Consider the following 19,638-nt stretch of genomic DNA (forward strand, 5'->3'; position numbering starts at 1 on the left):
GATAGGCCGGCCGGTGTGCTGGGATATAGGGCTTCTGGTGGCGGTGAACTAGCCCCAACGGTGAATCCGTGATCCAGATGAGCCTGGTCGCTGATTTCTTCGTACGATTTGTGCATACCGGCGTGGAGTTGGAGGGGGAAAGGGAACATTGCCCGCGTGAATGGGTTCTGAAAGGGTGAAATCGAGAGAGTCTGATTGGCGGCTGCCGAGGAATAAGCAAATATTAGCGATGAGGAATGGGCATGCAAATAGAGTGGGAAAGTGCAAATCAAATCAAGGTTGTCCAGGAAGTTGCATTGTTGTCTGCATCCCGTCCTCGTCTGCATCCTCCCAGACCGGGCCTTCTCTGGATCACATCCCATCCCATCCCATCCCATCCCATCCCATCCCATCCCACTTGCCCCTGCATAGACACCGGAGATGGGGACTGGCGTCAACATTCCCGAGGTGACAGAAGGTTCGGCCGATTTTGCAGTGACCACATCTCCATCTTACAGGCCTCTGATTTGACGAGCGACAGGCAGTACGACATCGGGCAACATCACCACCAACAGAATCTAGGCCCCATTTGCCGGTGCCGCCTCTACCTGAACAATGGATACCCCCTCTGCCCCGTTACACTCAGTCAACCTCGCCGCCCACATCAAGAAGGCCCCTCTTGGCTCCCTCTCTTGTGGGAATCAACAGTGAATGGAACCTCCATCATGGAGTGCCCACTCGTCCGGCCGGCATTTCGCAATTGTCCATTTGAGATACACCCTCCCGAAAAAGCTCCAATATCATAACGTCACTCAAAAACCCTGACTCGTCGTCAAATTGGGGCAACAGAAATCATCGAGATGCCCTTGGCAAACCCAATGACACCTGCCCTCACACGAAAGCACAGACAATGACAACATCGTCCTGACTCTGTGTTTCTTCCCGCCGACTCCGCCCCTCCCAGCCTTCCGCGGGGGAGGCTTCGAGCATTCAGGCCGTGGCTGGCAAGAATCGGAGACTCTGGTCCATCCACAACATGCACAAGAAACAATGGTTCGAAACTTGGAGGCTCCATTGTGTTCTAGTGCCGATTTTATGTATGGACTTGTTTTTCGCCCCCAACGAAACTTCAACGCATGAAGGACACTAAGAGGAGGGAGGGCCTGGGCCACTCCAGCGCCTCTTCCCTGTGACTTGAGTCTCGAGTCTTGACTGGACCTGCCCGCTCGCCCCGTTGCAGTGCCCCATGGCCCCGGCCGTTTGCCCCGAACCGTTAGCGCCTCCACAGCGGATTAACGGAGTTGAACACCACCGCCGCGCGCGGGCCCCACCCATCAAAACTCGACTGTTTCCACTCAGCAGACAGGCACAGTCCACCGCCGATGCGACGCTCTTAGTTTCGGGTACCGTTACTACGCTGCTTGGTTTCACAAACATTGTGTGGCGTTCTGAACCAACAAGAGCCAAGAATCCGTGTGTTGTAAAGATCTACGGTTCTTGTTGCTTCGCTATGGGGTTCTGGCTCGGTGTGAGAATGCCGAGGCTGCATATCCGGTCTTTGTTATCGATGCCTGTAAGATGGGTGATGGTTCGATTGTACACCACGCGTGGGGCGCAGCGCGCATCAGTGACTGCGTGGTTGCGGCGCGGCTCTACTTACTGCTTTGAAGATATCTTCCTATACGATCCGTGACAGGGAACACTACGAGGCTCAGACAGGCTTTTCACGTTTGATCATTTGATGGCCAAATGTGACTGTCTCGCCTTACTGAAGTGGTGCTGCTTTTTCTGTCTTCACTCCGCAATGCCCTCGGTTCACGTTGCGTAGACAGTAAACAGTCGATAACACAAGTAGTCCACCAAGACGCAGTCCGTGTACAGAAACAACGAGTAAGATTAGACAAAAAAGTCGGCGTAGCGCGGCTGAGTACAGAATATACACAATAATTGAAGCAGCTAAGTATCGTGGTTACCAGCCATCTACCATCTCTTAGTAATCCCAACCTTGGTTTTCCCAATTCACCCAATCCCTTGTTGTCCCTATATCAAAATGAGTTTGTGTGACTCCCATAGACCCAACGCCGTCGCAAACCCGCACACACATGCACACACACACCTCTTTTCTCTCTACCAGTGCGTCGGTCCAAACTTCTGACCCGGAGGCGGCGTCATCTGGATCGCAGTGCCCTGCGCATCCATTGTTGATGTGACGATGTCGTTGCCCCACCACTTTGGCGGCTCGATCTTGTTGAGCGTGAAGGCCAGGAAGATGACCAGCGTCGCAAGTGCGAGACCCAGGTCCAGGCCGGACGAGGTGAGGTAGTTGAGGCGCGACCACCAGCCAAAGTGCTTCTTGCGGATGTAGTGCTGGAAGATGTAGCCGACGATGCCCCAACTGAGGTAGTTGAGCGGGGTGGCGGGCGGGATGGCGCCGGCGCCGCCGAAGATGACGGGGGCCATGAGGTACTTGATAGGGCTCTTGGGCCACTTGAGGGCGGCGAAGTAGAAGATAACGGGGGTGATGGCGCCGACGCCGAAGAAGATGAAGAGGCCCGAGTACACCTGGCCCGGGGAGAACATGCGCGCAGGGCCGATGAGACCCCAGATGACGGAGGCGGCGAAGAAGACGCGGCCACCGGGGCAGGAGAACTTGTTCTCCTGGTGCGGGGTGCAGACGTCGGGGATGTTCTTCAGTGCGGCGTTGAGGACGGCGATCTGGATGAAGCAGGAGAAGGTCGTGGCGACGACCTGGCACATGAACATTGTGCGGGGCGGGATCTTCATGTAGTGACCGAACTTGAGGTCGGAGACAAAGCTGAGGGCCTGAGACATGGTGATGTAGCCGAAGGTCTTGAAACTGTGGAGGGTGTCAGCGAGGCGCGAAGGGTAAGAGGGAAATGAAGAGCTTACATCATGAGGGCGAGAGGTCGTCCGGGCTGGATGTAACCGTAGATGAACTCCGTGAGCACGTTCAGACCAATCTGGTTGTTCGTGATGGCCTGAATGATACCGATGGGCAGAGAGAAGCTGAAGGAGATGACGACAGCCAGGAGGAAAGCCCACCAGCTCAGGTTGGTCGGATACGCGAGGACAGCAACGAAGCCGACGCCAAGCATCTAGAGTTCAGGTCAGTAAGCGACGGAAGGATTTCGGCGCCTGAGCACTCACAATGACGAACAGGCCCATGTACCACCACGTAGGCGCCTCTTTGTACTTCTTCATAAGCTTCATGTGGATATCGGGCTTCTCCTTGGTGCTGCCGCGGTACTGAGCCCAAATCTGCTTGCCGTTGTGCAGGTAAGTGTAGACAATGAGGGAGGCGATAGCGGCGAATGAAAGGCCGTAAGAGATGGCAAATGTCGTGCTGATAAACAGTGGCGAGTAGGCCTTGTACGCCTCCTCATTCAGCGTCAGCTGGGGGGTCAAGATACGGCTTGTGTTGTACGGGCTGCCGGTGTTGTCGTAGGTGCCCGAGTCACTCATGGGCAGGTATTGGGCGTACCACACGCCGCTGTAGTGGAAGGCTGAGGCGCCGATAAGGAAGAAGGTGACAACACCGATCAGGGTGTTGGCAATGGCGTGCCATGGAGGGATGAGAGGGGAGCCGACGAAACCGGAGATCTGAGTCCAGTCGAGGGTCAGTGGCAGCAGCGACAGACCGCTTGTGCCGCCAAACAGTTGGTTGACGATGACGTTGTTCGGTGCAATCCAAGTGGCGAAGGCCATGATGCTGAGGAACTGCGCGAGGAAACCCGGGATCCAGTAGTAGCAGAACGAAGCCAAAACGATGATCGAGAACCATTTATATCGCGGCATGGAGCCACCGATGAAGCTCGGGTCGGGGCGGTCATTCTTCTCGTACATGGCGTTCATCAGAGTGACGGAGACCAGGTTTCCGGGCCAGATCATGGCGGCCGGATAGACTGACGTTGACATTAGCAAACCAACACACCGCCCTGCTCGCGTACCAACTCACCGAGGAACTTTCTCATAATGCCGGCGATTCCGTAGCCAAGGGATTGTGTCGAAATCGTCAATAGCAGCTGGAAGAGGATGCCGAAATCCTGCTTGTAGAAGACAACCTGAGCCAAAATGATATCCGTGGCGTAGGCAACGGAGAAGGAGACACCCGCCATGACGACGATGATGGAATGCTCCTTAACGTTAAACGGACCCGGGTTCAAACTCCACTTGATACCGAACGTCTTGAATTGCTTCGTGGGCATAACCTTGGCCCAGCCGTGTCCCATAGGCCAGGCGATAATCTGGGCAATTAGAGGCCCAAGACCGATAGACGGCTGGCGTAACGAGAACAGCGTGTTCATCGAGGCACCGACGGTAACCAGCAGCAAACCAATAGTCCATGCTCGGATCGTGTTGCATGGTACATCTTCGTCGTAGTTGCGGACGGCGGCGCGGACTTCGGGATACGGTGAGTCCTCCTCCTCCTCGGCCTTCATAGCCAACTCATCGTCAACCTCTTCGGTAGGCGTGGTCGCCGCCTTCTGGACTCTCGAGTCGTATTCTTCGGGCAGATTGGGATCTAAAAGAAGTTCATGTTCGGACCCTTGCTCTTCATCATCAGAGTAGCCGGCATAGACACTAGACTCACCCCATTGCGAGAGGCGCTCCTTCAAGTCCTCGACCGGATCAGGCCGTTCTTGATATCTCGACGTGATCGAGTCGGAGGCAGGGTTGATCTCGCGCCCACTGACTTCAACCCCTTCCTGTTTGTCGTCGTACCCGCGATCGTGGTCTACCATCATGGGTGCGGAAGCCGTGCCAGACGACTGTGCATGTGATGGTTGGGCCATATTGAAGGTATTCCCAGACTGGATTGACAGCGAGGGAGCACAATCATCGACGCAAGGGCTTAAACGTCCAAAAGAGGAAGAAGGCAGTGGGTTTCTATATAGGGGAGAGTCTAAAGTGTCTACTACGGCACAGGCGGATGTGCTGTGCGTTGGGAGAGAGAGACGGGTCGAGGGGAACCCGCTGAGCTACGAGCGCCGATCCCAGACGAACATGAAGCAAACGCTAATGGGAACCTTTTGGATGTACCCGATAAGCCTCTCTGATGAATTTCTCAAGGCCAGCGGTGGCGTGATTGGACGCGGAACTCGAGGTGAATCAACCTGCAGGGCCGCAGGGTCGATGAGTAGATGACTGGCCCCGTGCTCTGGGGGAGACAGGGTGATGCTCGGCAGAGGAGAAGTAGGGGCGATCAGCGAACCGGGATCAGACTGAAGGCGGGCGAGGAGGATGGCTGGAGGGAGGCAACGTCGAGGGTATGAGATGTGGGATGGGCGATGATCGGACGGCCACAGATGTCGAGGACGATGGTGTGCGAAGGCATGAAATGGGCTAGTCTCAAGGAAGGCGTATGTCCCGACTGGTATCAATGCTCGAGCGAGAAGGTTGGACTAAGGCGATGTACAGGCTCATAGGACGAGAGAGGCCAATCGATAAGAAGGGAAACAAATGCGACGCTGAAACCAAGCTGCGGCACAACTCAGCACAGATGCGTGTGGGTGTGGCGAGTTGAGGGCCGAGAGGTGAGAGCCGCAAGTTGCGGGGATGAAAGGACGTCGTGTTTGGGTGCCGCGTCGACCGAAGTGCGATGGGAGACCCTGCCAGACAGCAAAGCCAAAATTGGGGTGTTGCCTCTTGTTCCTGGCGGCAGTGGTATTGTTTCTCTCGGCTGGTTTAGCCTGGGCGGTGGTGATGGCGATTTGGAATGCAAGGACGACGGTCTTGTCTGAAACGTGGCTCAATGGCAAGTTGAGATGTCGTCCGCCGGGGAGTTCGTTCTTTCTCGCGTATTGGGTTGGGCGGCCCCTGAAGCGCGCATGGAAGAGGGATCCAAAGGGTTGGATAAGGATGTCACCCCTTCAGTCGCAATCGACGTGGTGTTGTGGTGGTGGTGAGTGAGTGCAAAGCGCAGACGCAGCAGAGAGGTGAAGGTTTCGCGGGTCGTGGGGGTACGTTGGATGGAGGTGAGAGTGAGAGGTGATTGAGTGAGTGAGCGACAGCAGCATGTGCAGTCGAGTCGCAGTCGCAACGTATGTCGTTGCGCAGCGTTGCGTTGCGTTTGCGGCGCAGAGACCCCGTTGGCTGGAACCAGTTCTCTGGAGCTGCCCGCCGCCAATAGGGGACCTGACCCAATTGCAGCGACCACGTTAGTGTCCCCCGCTTCCCGCTGCAATCTGCTCTCGGCGACGGCCGTCAGATCTCGACACTGTGACAGCACTATGAAATGGCGCCCTAACATGCCCTACTGCCTCCAAATGTTGCGTGGTCGTCGCTATGACAGCCCCTGGCAGCACAGTGTGGTTGCATTTCTCTCCCCCTGCAGCCTCAAGCGGTACGTACCTTATCCGAGCTGTCTCTCTGTTAAGATCGCGCTAAAACTTGCATCTGTGCGGCGCAGCAGAAGCGACCCGACCGCGGCTTCTACTGCAAGTCTGCAGCGCAGTCTCTAACATTGTTCCGACTTCAATCCTCGACTCCTTAGCCACACCCGGCTTGGCCTGACACTTGACACTGCACTTCATACCTGGCCGTGCTCTTCTCAGACCCTCGTCTTCTCTCTCAATTCTTATCGGGCGAATCACGGCAACGCCCCATTTTCCCCCGCCTTTTGCCCTTCCTTGCCGTTTATCTTCACGCCGTTTATATTCCGGTGCGTTTATAAGGCAAAAGTAACCACACACCACAGATCGCCGTTATCCTGGACATGGCCGGATCATGCGACGAGTTGTCGTGACAGGGCTCGGCGCCATCTCGCCCTTCGGTGTCGGCGTGCGCAATACATGGAACCGGCTGCTGGCTGGAGAGTCCGCCATCACCAGCGTCGCCAACTTCGAGCCACAGAAGCATTGGAAGGATCTGACAAGCACGGTTGCTGGTGTAGTCCCCAGCCATGGCACAGGTCCAGAACAGTGGCGACCGTCCGACTGGCTCAACGCCACGGAACAACGTCGCATGTCCAAGTTTGCCCAATATGCCGTGGCCTGTGCGGATATGGCCATGAAGGATGCCGCATGGAAGCCGGAAAGCCAAGACGACCTGGAAGCGACGGGAGTTTGTCTGGGCAGTGGTATCGGCAATCTGGAAGAGATTTACGAGACGAGCTTGGCATTCAACCAACAAGTGAGGATTTGAGCCGCAGTGATCGACGAGCGAAGCCAAGCTAAAGTCTGTTCGGATAGGGCTACAAGAAGGTTTCGCCGCTGTTCGTCCCCAAAATTCTCATCAACCTGGCCGCTGGCCATGTCTCCATGAAATACGGCCTGCAAGGCCCTAACCATGCCGTTACAACCGCCTGCACAACCGGCGCGCATTCCATTGGCGACGCGATGCGATTCATTGCTTTTGGCGATGCCGACGTCATGGTTGCTGGCGGAACAGAGTCCTGCATCCATCCCTTGACATTTGCAGGTTTCGGGAGGGCAAGGTCCCTCTCCACGGCCTACAACCACAACCCCCACGCCAGCTGTCGTCCCTTCGACCGCGACCGTAATGGTTTCGTCGTCTCGGAGGGTGCGGCAGTTCTGGTCCTGGAGGAACTCGAGCACGCCAGGGCCCGGGGTGCGCACATCTACGCGGAGGTCAGGGGCTACGGCTGCAGCGGCGACGCAAATCACATGACGGCTCCGCGAGACGACGGCCACGGCGCTTTCCGCGCCATGAAGGCTGCCCTGAAGAACGCGGGCATCCCACCGGCCGATGTGAGCTACGTTAATGCCCATGCAACGGCGACACAGGTGGGTGATGTCGCAGAAGCTTCCGCAATTCGAAGCATCATGACGGGTGTGGAAGGCCACGCGGACGAGTCGCAGATAACCGTGAGCAGCACCAAGGGCGCAGTTGGGCATCTACTGGGGGCGGCTGGCGCGATCGAAGCCATGTTTGCCGTGCTATCAGTGGCTGAGGTGAGTATAGGTCGCGGCTATTTTTTCTGAAACCGAAACTTTATCTTCCCCAGACTTTGGCCCAATGAACACCACTGACTCTATCAAAGGATGTTGTGCCGCCTACTCTGAATCTCGAAAACTCAGATGTCGGGGGATCCATGAATCTGGTACCCCTCAAAGCACAAGCGAAACAGGTTAACGTTGCCATGTCCAATAGCTTTGGCTTCGGCGGCACGAATGCCTCGTTGGTTTTTTCCAAAGTCCGATAAGGACGGTTCGTCGACCGGGAAAGAACGAAGCATGTTGCGACGAAGGCGCCCGTCTCGTCGCAGCATCTCATCAGTCTGGCTCAGACTTTGCGAATAGACATATACGAGATGGGCCGAAGCTTGTCGTCGTCATCACCTCTGTGCAACTGGATACACCACGTGTGTGAGATAGAATTGCCGATAACCGCAATGGGAGGCGCGAATGGCGCCAACTATATTTGTCGAACTCACCTCAAGACGGGAAGCTTGAGGCTGGAGATACCCGCCGGTCAGTTGTCAAATTTCGGAGTCCGTCTCCAGAATTTGAAGTTTCTGGTCTGAACACGCGATCAGTCGACTTGGCTATTCCTGGTCATCAATAGAACTCTGCCATTGTTCATGCAAGGGATGAGACTTCCCTAATAAAAGGTGTAATAAGGATAGTTAACGATATCGAGATACCTTACAGTCACCGTGCGAAGTGCACATCGCACCGTGAACAGGTAGATGACCCGAAGTTCCGCCGATCTGGCACATGCGCGCTAGCTCGAAATTTCCAATTCGATGTGTTCATGAATTTTTTGGATGACGTTCAGACTTTGAGCCTCGCGAAGCCGGGCCCGAGCTGACCCAAGAAAAAGGCCCGCCCCAATTCGTCGATACCCTCCCCTGCAACATCGAATCTCATGCGCAGCTGAAATTCAATTCGAACAACCTCGCAACATGGCCTGCCAGAGCTGCCGTTATCAAGCCCGGCTCCTAGCCCGGAGTCTACGAGCCACCGCAGAACTTTCAAGTGCATCTTCGACCCAGAACGCCCTCGCCCGCCGTGCGATAGCCTCTTCTGCCCCGGCAACCCAAACTACGAGTTCGACAGCGGCGAGCGGAACGAGACATTTCAGTCAATCTGTGCCCAGGAAAGATGTTAAAGGCGCAAGCTTCAAGCAGGCGATCCGCGCGGGCATGCTCGCCGCGGCACCCAAGACGATGGCGGCTTCCTTGACGACGAACCGTCTCGAGGCGCTGTACGGTGCCTGCGCCAAGCCTGCCCTGTACAAGATTTCCGAGCAAGACCGCCACAACGAGACGGTGAGGATGACGGAGGACGGCGAGGAAGTCGGCGAGGCTCAGGGTCCCTGGCTCGAAGGTAGGCATTATACCCCGCCATAAGATATCCCAAGATGCTAACATGATTGCCCACCACAAACAGCCCTCGACCTCCAGCCTTCATTCTCCTCCTGGTCCCAGACCACTATGCTGCACATGTACATCGTCCTAGCCCGCCTCCGCTGCCTCGACCGCGATGCAGCCCAGGCCCTGCAGCACCAGTTCATCGACCAGTTCTTCTTCGACTGCGAGCGCATGATGCACCTCAACCACGGCATGACGTCGTCCGCGCTGCGCCAGCGCTACCTCAAGGAGATATTCGTGCAATGGCGCGGCCTTATCGCCGCCTACGACGAGGGCATCGTCAAGGACGACCGCGTCCTCGGCGCCGCCGTCTGGCGCAACCTGTTCAAGTCCCGCGAGGACGCCGACATGCGCCAGGTCGCCGCCGTCGTCGCGTGGATCCGCGCCAGCCTGCGCGACCTCGAGGCCGGCGCCGTGGAGGACTTGCTGGTGGACCCGCGGACGGTGTTCAGACGGGACCTGAAGGACATGTTCAAGCTCGTGGACGCGTTTGCGCCGGAGCTGAAGGGGGAGTTTGGGACGCTGGGCGCGAAGGGGGAGGAGCTGCCGCCGCCTGAGCCGGTTGCGGAGAGGCAGGGCGCCGTGTACGAGGAGGTTGAGTCATTAAAGGAGGCTGCTGCCAAGGTTTTGTAAAGAGCTGGAATGCGCTTCTTTTTTGTACCATCATGGCAATACGCTTGTAATTCTGTACAACCACCGGCATACTAGAGGCGTCACCATGGATGATGATGCTCACGACCCAAACAAGGGCCGTAACAGTAGACATGTCTGAGTCTCCATTGGAGACCAAACAAGGAATGAAAAAACACTCATCTTATGCCTTCTCCCACATCTGGAACTCATATCGCGTGCCGTTCTCCTCAATCTCGCCCCCTTCAACCTCCTCGCCAACCCACTCGTTCAGCTCCCGCTTCTCCCTCCTCTTCCACCCCTCCGCCGCGTCCTCGCCGCCAAGCTTGAGCGGGAAGAACGCATCGCACCCAAAGTCGCCCAGCACCCTCGTCAGGAGCACCCGCTTCGCCTCGGGCAGCTCCAGCGCGGCGCCGTAGATCTGCGCGCCGCCGATGACGAAGACCTTGCTGCTGACCTCCTCACCGGGCCGGCTGCGCACGAAGGCGAGGGCCTGCTCGAGCGAGCCGACCTTGACGGGCTCCTTGTCGTAGTCCGCCGGGGTCGCGGCGGAGGAGTCGAAGGGAGGGTGGGAGCGGGAGATGACAATGTTGAGGCGGCCCTTGAGAGGGCGGAAGCGCGGGGGGATGCTGTCCCATGTTTTGCGGCCCATGATCACTGCATTCTTTGCGCCGGAGGGGGCCTGGTGATGTGTGTTAGTCTGGGTGCATTTGTGGTGTGTTGTGTTGGGTTGCCGTCGGTTGAGTGAGGAATGAGGGCGGAAGAAGGTTACCTGAGCTGGAAGCCTCTTGGTCACGCGCGCAAAGTAGGCCATCTCCTTTTTCAAACCCGTCCAGGGGAGGCCCCCTTTGGCTCCGATGCCCATGTTGCGCGTCGCCGCGACGATGAGTGTGAGTTCGTGGCTCATTTTTGACGACGTTGTGTGTTTGCGCTATGCTCCGCTTTCCAGATGGCAGGTTTGGTCAAACTCAGTTTTAAGACAGTTGCTAAATAGCTAGCTAGGTGTTGGGTTATTGGGCTGGCTTGCTTGTACTGAATGTTCACTGAGAAAGCAGGATGAACGACGAATTGCGGTTCATTCTAGGTTTTGCGGGACGAGGTGAGGACGAAAATGGCTTGCACAAGGCGGGCGATTGGTGGGTTTGGTCCCCCAACGAACCATCGAATCAGACTACACCTCCGAGACAAACCGCGATGACAACGGTCAAGACAACAAATTTGATCATTTATCAGGACCTGGGAAACAAGTGTAGCATCTATTCGTGATATTTCCTAGAAACTTTTTTCAAGTTCAGATTTATCGTCGCTGAGCGATAGAAGAAATTGGGGGACTCGCCTCAGAAAGAAAAGAAAGAAAGGGGAAAAAAGTTCAAATGTCAAAAGAATTCATTTGAACCCTTAAACCCCACCGATCAGATATGGACACTAGGGCGCTGCGATTGCGCTGACCTGACCGCTGGGCCACTTTGCTCTTCTCGCCGGTTGACAACAAAGCAGCAGAAGCAAGAACATATAGGCTGTCGCCTGAGATGAGAGCTATCGCCCCCGCCGTCTTTAGCCATGTCAGTCTGAACAGGGTCATGTATCACCCCGAATCCCACGCTCAGGTGATGAAGCCTCGAATAAATTTATATGGTATATAATAATGTGATTTCTCATCACGATTCCACTTTGCGCCACTGCCAAGAACTCCATTCGACGTCCCGTCATGAGTTATGAAGCCACCTTACTAATATTAGGAAATTCAGGTCGTGTTCATCCTCTCCCCGATCTCATCGCAGTTCCACCGAAGGGAAATACCGAGGCCCCGCGAAGCCCTTTGCGAGAACCGCTTGTATATCAATGTTGCTTCCAGATGCACGGCTGCTGCTCCACATCTTGAGGAGAATGAACCGCCCCGAGACTGGGGGGTCAAACCGTATGGTACACTTGCTCTTGTCCTTCTCGATGAAGAACTTGGCGTGCGGCGCCATTAATTCACCGCCCACAGCTCGGACAGCTTCTTGGGTGGCCATCTGAGTGGCCTCAACAGCCTCTGCCAGAGACATATCCGACGGGTCTCGGCGTCTGTTGTTGAAAGAATAATCTTCAAAATCATACCTGTCCGACGCGAACGGGTTCCCATCATCGCTACTATCGCTTTCGAACGGCAGCGATCCGATTCTATTCGGTGCTCGCCTACTGACCGAGATTCTTGGTGTATCTTCGTCATCCGTCTCCTCGTAGCTGCACTCGGTTGTGATGTTGAAAGGTGGCAGCTGACTTGTGAACTCTGCGGGTATTTGTGCCGTCCGCTGCTCGTTTTCGTCATCTTCCCCGTCCATACTGTACATCCGTCTCTGCCGAGTGTGTGTCCTGGTCACGGTAGTTCCGTCCTCATGGTGCCGAATAGAGATGATTGGGGCCAGCGGTCTTGTGGACGATGATCGGCCTGATCTCAATGAAGCATATTGAATCTCATATTGTGCCGTTCGCGTCAAGACCTCATCCTGGTGCATGGATACGAATACCATGCCCTCTCGTACACTACGAAAGCGTCAGTCACAATCTGTGGCTCTGCGCAAGGCCGACTTACGGCGAGGAGTAATTCAAAGCCGGAGCCTTGATCACGAGCTCTTTCAAACTGAACGGCGTCGCACCCTGGTGCTTCAGTATGATATTGCAACGATTAGACTGCGTGCAATAGACGGTCTTGTCGTCTCTTAGTATGTTGTCGTAAGCATATGAAGACCCGTTTTCGAATAGTCCTCCGTCGCAGCTCAGGATTTCCATCTTCAGCTGGCCTGGCTCGACCTGGCCGTATCTTCCATATCGAAAACCCTTGAAACTCTGCGAGGCTCTTTCAGAATCCAGCTTCCTCCTCTTGACACGTCGGTTCTCCTCGGGGTACTCCTCCGACTGCGGAAGTGGTGACAGATTTGGTGGGGATAGATTTGGAGGCATCCTGGGCGGAGAAAAGGGTGATGAGCTGTACTGAGCTCTCTGGTTCCACAATGCTCTAACCGCCTCCAAATCGTCTTCAGCGCCGACGTCGTGTCGCTGTCGGCCGTTCAAGGATCGGATAGTTCGGTAGCCAAAAACTGGGGGCAGTTGTGTGGCCGGGCGCCGGGAGTCGTCCTCTGGTCTTTGGTCGTTCTGTAGGGTCTCCAACAAGCCAGTCGCTTGATTACGATTCCGTGAGCGCTCCAAGACAGGATCTGACGCCGATGAAATGAAAGCAGTCAGATCACTCAGGGTGTTGCCCACGAAGTTCCCCAGAAGTTCGTCGTATTCCGCCTGGAAGTGCCTGTCTGCCATCTGTCGTCGTGCAGCTCGGACGATGTCTCCCGTGTCGTCTGTGTCGTACGGATCTTCCTGATCTCCGTGGGATGCGTAAGGTTCAGCTCCCCAGAGACGGTGCCGAGGGGGAAGCGGGGGACGAGGGCCGCGGTTCGAAGGCAAGGGCGGTAGCGGGGGGAGTCTGCGATATGGCGGTAGGGGCGGAAAGTCTTGATCTCGCCGTTGAGGGTTCTGACTCGGGTCTGGCCGCTGTGACGACATGCTTCGTCAGAGGACGATTTTGAGGGTCCAGCGACGCAGACACCAGAAGACAGGAGCGGCTCGCAAAGCTCGTCGGTCCTCAGTGTCAGGTGGCCAGAGGTCGTAGGAGGGTTGGCGGTTCCGAATCGACGTAAGAAATGTGGGTTCGACGGGCGGTGGCTTCGAGGGAAGCTGACGGTGCTGAGGTCGTGGTCAACTGCACATCAAGCTGCACAAAACCAGTCAAAGAATGCATGCACCTGAAGAACTGATTAGGTGACCAGGCGAACACATCGGAAGCTGTGCAGGAGAGGAGCCGGCAGTTCGAGTCTGCAGGCTGCCGAAGATAGGGCTCGAAGACGAGGGCGGAACCTCCTCCACTGGGGGGGGGGTTGCACTCACACACGAAGCGTTTGCAGGCGGGGGGCCGATCGGTGAAGGCTACCATTAATCGTCGCAAACGAGGAACGAGATGCTGATGGGTTCGAAATGCTCTAAGAGGTATGGAAGCGATATTTTCGAGAAAACCAGAGGATCCTGGCGCGAGTGGCCGTCGCAGCAGCTCGGCGTGTCGTCAGCAGGGCAGTAAAGGGCGGAAGTTGGTTGGTTGATGGTTGAAGTTGGACGGCTACTCGAAAGTCCAATCCAGCAGGAGGGAGGCAAGCAAACGAACAGTGTCAGTGGTGGGATCGCCCTGATGCACCCGCTAAAGTAAGCCCCTGGCCCTGTCCATCGCGGGGTTCCGTGCCTGTAAGAACTGCCCGTGATGCAGGGAAGGAGGCAGCGCCGATAATTGATAGCAGCTACTTCTGATTTGCACGCATTCGTGCTGGAGAGTAAGGTATCAATTAAGCGTGGCTTTAGCGCGTTATCCGTGCCAGTCCGGGGCCTGCGTTGGACGTGCCTTGCGCCTTGGTCGTCACGTTAACAATTTCTGTTTGCTGGCGTCTCTGTCTCTGCCTCTCTCTCTCTTAGTGAACCTCTCCGGCCTTCAGCCTTGCTTTGCTTCATGAGCTGAGGCCTTATATCAACATCAACTCTTCAGCCGGCGACGTCATTTTAGCGACTTGATCTGCTCACTTGCGATTGCAGCAAAAGCTGCCTCCGACCCGAACACTGCGACCCTCGTAAACCCTCGCCTACGCCCAGCTCGCTCGATCCGGTTTCACTTTCCTCTTACCGATTCGCTGCGTCGCGCATCTCATCAGTCAGTGCCTGGCGCAAACTTATCTCAAGATCCCCCCCGACGAATCGGCCATCAGCTGAACTCGTCCAAACGACGCGACCACCACCGATTGCGCATCCATCGCGCCTTCCTCAGCCCATCTCAATTTCATCTCACTAGATCAGCATGGAGGAGCAATCACAGCCTCAAGATAAGCCCGCCCCAGAGGCTGCTGCACCAGCGGTTGCGCCTGCCGCTGCAGTTGAGACCACCGCAGCACCTCCACAGCCACAGCCTCAACAAGTCTCTATCCCAAGCCATCCCATGCCCGACATGGCTAACGGCTTCAACCCCAACTTGCATGCATCCATGGACCAGGTGCTTCCTGACGCTTTGCAGGAAGTCATGCCAGGAGCTATGCCGGAAATTCTCCCCGGCATGTTGCCTACGGGCGAGATGTTCATGCCTCAGCTTCTGCAGCCAGACGCGCAGCAAATGCTCATGAACAACGGCGCGTTGCCAAGTGTTCCTGCCAACGCGATGACCGCAGGTATGAATCTCTCACTTCTGTCTTTGTACGCCCTTATTGACCCTTTCCAGATGAGATCGCGCTCTACGACCGTCAGATTCGCCTCTGGGGTATGAAGGCCCAGGAGAAGATCCGCAACGCAAACATCCTTCTCATCACCATGAAGGCTCTCGCCAACGAGATCGCCAAGAACCTCGTGCTCGCCGGCATCGGCACCCTCACCATCCTTGACGGTGCCGTCGTCTCTGAGTCAGACCTTGGCTCGCAATTCTTTCTTTCTGAAGAGGAGAACCACGTCGGCCAGAACCGCGCTCACGCTGCTGCTGCCGCTATTCGCAAGCTTAACCCGCGCGTCAATGTCCATGTCGACGCCGAGGGCATCAAGTCCAAGGGAACGAGCTACTTCTCCGCCTTTGACATCGTCATCGCTACCGACCTCGACCCCGACTCCCTGAACATCATCAACACCGCTACCCGTCTGCACCAGAAGTCTTTCTACGCCGCCGGCACCCAAGGCATGTACGGCTTCATCTTCTCCGACCTGATCGAGCACGACTACGTCATTGAGAGAGATCTCGGCAACATGGCAACCAAGCTGCAGCCCGAGACGCGGACCCGCAGCGTTGTTGCCGTGAACACGAAGAAGGAGGGCGGCAAGACTATCGAGGTGGTTACGAAGCGCGAACTCTACTCGACCTGGTACCTGGCTAGTGACGGTGCCACGTTGCCTGAGGAGTACGCCAAGAGCCCGCGTCGCAGGAAAGCCGTCAGCCCCGTCCTCTCCTGCTTGCGAGCTCTCTGGGATTTCCAGGTCCTCAACGGCAGTCGTCTGCCCAATCACAATAAGGAGGATTTGGGACTGTTCACCAAGCTCGCGACGGCCAAGCATGCCCAGCTCGGTCTGCCGTCCGAGACTCTCCGTTCAGAGGTCCTCAGGAGCTTCTTGCAGAACATTGGCAGCGAGATGGCACCCGTCACGGCCATTCTTGGAGGACAGCTTGCCCAGGATGTCATCAACGTTCTCGGCCAGACACAGCAGCCGATTCAGAACATGGTCGTCTTCGATGGTAACAGCATGGAAGCGTCAGTCTACCCGCTGCACCCCGTCGGTGAGCTGGGCAGGGGTCTGCTCTCTCTTGCTGCGCCGAGCGGTCTCATGCCTAACGGAGGCGCTATGGTCCCTGACCCCAGCATGATGATGAACATGGACGGCACGGTGGACTTTGGTAATGCCATCATGACTCAGTAAGCCGTCTATATCGCATTAGATCAACCAAGGTATGATGGCAGCGTAGACTGCCACGCTTGAAAACCTCAAAATACATGGGCCGGGGGTGGTGTGTACAACAATTTGACTGCCAGGAATTGAGTTACAGGATGCTCCATCTCAATACCTTCACCTGGAGAGGGAGAAATGGCTCGGAGATATGTAATATTAGCTACACTGTAATAACCCAAAAAGACGTTGCTCACGCTCAGAGACGGTCGATCGGGTTCACTTGCGGGATGTGATCTTGAACTCTTCTGGTTCCATCTCGCTAAATGCGCTGCCATTTGACATTTCTTTTGATGACCAGCAGTAGTATTGGCAGAGGAAGCATCTTCCAGCAGGTTGATAGGTATTATACACCGCTTGATCAAGGGCCGTGGCTGCCCACTTGGTCCGGCGAGTCGAAGGACCTGCCATAAGATTACGAAGTGGAAAACCGACGAGGAAAGAAACTATCCAGAGCCAGATAGCTCTCATGAGTCTCAAAGAGACTATTTAAAAAAGAAGGATGAAAAAAAAAAAAAAAAGTGTTATACGCTCTGTGCCCATATGGAGCGTCGAACCAGAGCGCCGTGCAGATGTTAACAGAGCCATCTGACCAACGGTTTATTTTTAATGCTGTGATCTACTGACCAGGCCATATGCCAGAAAGATGTCCCAGTAGCTGTTGAGATCCCAAGGTGATTTTTTCCCCAAGTATGTAGACTCACAGTCTAGGCAGGAGGGGCGGGTGCTGCCTGCTTGCTTTCACGTTGCAACTCATCTAGGTAGGCAGCAAAAGGTGTTCGCTGTGAATCACTGCCTTTGTTCCCAGCTTTCAGGGTTCTCTGACCAATCATCTCAGATAAGGTTCCTGCGCAGGGATCGACAGACTGCCGTCAACGCTCCTTCTGAGTGATCAAATCTACTCTCTCCTCACCCACAATGGTCACCATATTCCACCTGCACTTTCCCAACTTTTGCGTGTATGACGCAGTGCCAGCCTACTTTCTGCCGGTCCTTGCCCAACATGTCAACACCTATGCAACTACGTCCTATCTCTGTTCTGTGATTATCCGGAGTCGTCATCACGGCCGTTTCTATTAGGTCGCCCACAGTATTTGCCATATGGTAGATTCTTCTTGTTCATGCCTTATAGGCAATCATGGTCTTGAGTCTGGAAAACTTCGGGAGTCAATGTCTACAAATCCTTCCCCCAATCTGCCGTCTCACGTATCCGTAGACTTTTGCAATATTTATGACCTCACCCCCTTTCCATTGCCAGCACATGCGAAAATCCCCAATCTAAACCTAGCCAGTTTCACCTTTTGCTCAGTCTAGTTTCTTCTCATGACATCAAATAGGGCTGCAGGTAAATCTTTCCATATCCAGACTCTACATCTCTCCTGCTGTGTAGTGACCGCCCCAAGTCCCTCCTATTTCAGGGGCTTTTGCTAGGAGCAGCATCTTGTTCTACTCAAAGCTAAAAGTTTCGGCATCTTCTTAAAATTATTTACGTAGAATAAGTCAGGAGATGGCCAGTCTGTCGGTAGCTCACGTCACGGGACGAGTACTCGGGGCGTCATCCTGGGAAGACTTTGAACGTCTGCCATCTCATGAACCAACCTAGTTTGCTGACGCCAGGCCATGCAAGCACAATTTCGTTGCAGGAATGAGTGCCGATAAATATTTCATCTCTCTTATGTTCACAAAGCAGTAAGTGTGGCCGCATGAACGGATTGTTGACTGTTAACCTAGTCAGCACTCCATCTGGACGACGTTATAAGACGGCATTTTCTGTCTTTGGAGATCAGAAGCGGTACGCACGTCATATCTTGCCTTCTTGTGCTTTCTATTGCCCAGCCATCGAATAACAGAGACGAGTGTGGTGGAATGTTATTTGGAATCAGACAAGATTGTTGGCATGGAGCAAATATCCAAGAGGCATTCCTAGTATAGTAATCAAAGGAAAATACAAACCAACAGAGACGGAGATCACGACTTGATATTTTGAATAAATCTAGTACTCTTATCTAATATCATCAAATGTCCTCGGTCGCAGCATGCCCAAACCTAGGTTGAAGCAAGCGCAACACTATCGCACGTCCCGGCCATTGTCATTTGTTTGGCCAATCCCTCGATGGAAAGCCCTCCTTATTTCATACTAATTTCAAGAATTTCGTGTTATATCTTCAAGTAGCTTTGAGATTACGGTAGCCTCTCGAGACGGCGCTGTAAATAGTGTCGAAACATGGTGGATTGTTTTGGGGTTTCTTTAGACACGAATCGCGTTGCGCATCATTTCGGACATGTAAGCAAAAGCGGTTCATTGGACATGTCCACCCTCTTGTCTTATCACAACTTTGGTATCAAAAAGCAAATGGAAACCTGAGGACCAACCAGTTCTTATCCGTCATCGTCCGTGATTGCATCTTTTGGGTATTCACGATGTTCAAAGGGGCTTCTCACCTGGGATCGACTGAGGGGGTGCTCCCAAACAGTCTGTGGCCTTGGAGACGCGGCTATCCAGGAACAATAAGCTATCATCCGCATGATTTCGTAATCATTCCCATAAGAAATGTTAGCTTCGTGTTTTATATAGTTATTTCACTTGAGTTCTGCAAGACTATATGTCCATGTGTTACATCGATGGTCATAAGTTATATTTACAGCGGGAGTCTCATCACATACAGCGGCAATAAATTCGTATGATTCCATCCGATCTGATTGGTTAGACATCCGATACATCACAGATAGACCACAAGTAGATTTTGTGAAGACACAGCAGGCGGATGGCACTTAAAGTTATTGCTATGGAATTTGAGACTGAAGATATCAAGGAGAGAAAAGGGCTTGGACAGGTTGATTGTCACTTTAGGACGAAAGCTAAGCCGAGGTCTCCTGCAGTGCTCTTCTCAAACACGAGTGACACACGACCTTTGATAATCACCGCCTAAGCATCTGCAGAGACTTCCATCAGCTAAGTATTTGGATTTGACCATGGAGCTTTGACATATATTCCGCGACGGAACGGCATCCAGGCGTCTGAAGTTAAGTAGACCGCAAGACTGACCTGCCTTCAGGGCCACTGGAGTTATCTATGTCTTGTAGCTTAGTGGTAGGTTGATCTCTTGGATAACAAGACCCAGTGGGAGATTCCTTCGACGCGTGGGAGATCATGATTCGCAACATGCCGAAAGCAAGCCAGAGTC

At 54.6% G+C, this 19,638-nt stretch overlaps 6 protein-coding genes across 6 annotated transcripts; 3 read left to right on the forward strand and 3 right to left on the reverse strand.

Moving 5' to 3' along the window:
- Positions 1-2,106: 2,106 nt before the first annotated feature.
- On the reverse strand, positions 2,107-4,793 carry isp4-5 (Sexual differentiation process protein isp4; the record flags this gene model as incomplete). Its single annotated transcript, XM_037322083.1, has 4 exons — positions 2,107-2,836; positions 2,890-3,095; positions 3,148-3,902; positions 3,956-4,793. 4 exons carry the CDS (start codon positions 4,791-4,793, stop codon positions 2,107-2,109), a joined length of 2,529 nt encoding a protein of 842 aa, XP_037179176.1.
- A 1,933-nt stretch (positions 4,794-6,726) lies between these two features.
- On the forward strand, positions 6,727-8,164 carry CGCA056_v006835 (3-oxoacyl-[acyl-carrier-protein] synthase; the record flags this gene model as incomplete). Its single annotated transcript, XM_037322084.1, has 3 exons — positions 6,727-7,131; positions 7,191-7,913; positions 8,003-8,164. 3 exons carry the CDS (start codon positions 6,727-6,729, stop codon positions 8,162-8,164), a joined length of 1,290 nt encoding a protein of 429 aa, XP_037179177.1.
- A 702-nt stretch (positions 8,165-8,866) lies between these two features.
- cbp3 (CBP3-like protein) lies at positions 8,867-9,967 on the forward strand (the record flags this gene model as incomplete). Its single annotated transcript, XM_037322085.1, has 2 exons — positions 8,867-9,290; positions 9,354-9,967. The coding sequence occupies 2 exons, from the start codon at positions 8,867-8,869 to the stop codon at positions 9,965-9,967; spliced, it is 1,038 nt and encodes a 345-aa protein (XP_037179178.1).
- Positions 9,968-10,148: 181 nt separating this feature from the next.
- Positions 10,149-10,871, reverse strand: DYR (Dihydrofolate reductase; the record flags this gene model as incomplete). The annotated part of the gene is made up of 2 exons (XM_037322086.1): positions 10,149-10,646; positions 10,737-10,871. 2 exons carry the CDS (start codon positions 10,869-10,871, stop codon positions 10,149-10,151), a joined length of 633 nt encoding a protein of 210 aa, XP_037179179.1.
- An 865-nt stretch (positions 10,872-11,736) lies between these two features.
- On the reverse strand, positions 11,737-13,777 carry CGCA056_v006838 (uncharacterized protein; the record flags this gene model as incomplete). The annotated part of the gene is made up of 4 exons (XM_037322087.1): positions 11,737-12,490; positions 12,540-13,254; positions 13,311-13,700; positions 13,774-13,777. The coding sequence occupies 4 exons, from the start codon at positions 13,775-13,777 to the stop codon at positions 11,737-11,739; spliced, it is 1,863 nt and encodes a 620-aa protein (XP_037180249.1).
- A 1,057-nt stretch (positions 13,778-14,834) lies between these two features.
- On the forward strand, positions 14,835-16,426 carry AOS1 (DNA damage tolerance protein RHC31; the record flags this gene model as incomplete). Its single annotated transcript, XM_037322088.1, has 2 exons — positions 14,835-15,198; positions 15,249-16,426. The coding sequence occupies 2 exons, from the start codon at positions 14,835-14,837 to the stop codon at positions 16,424-16,426; spliced, it is 1,542 nt and encodes a 513-aa protein (XP_037180250.1).
- Positions 16,427-19,638: the final 3,212 nt, after the last annotated feature.

Source organism: Colletotrichum aenigma (genome assembly GCF_013390185.1).
Source record: "Colletotrichum aenigma strain Cg56 chromosome Unknown KSG_Cg56_contig04, whole genome shotgun sequence".
NCBI lineage: Eukaryota > Fungi > Ascomycota > Sordariomycetes > Glomerellales > Glomerellaceae > Colletotrichum > Colletotrichum aenigma.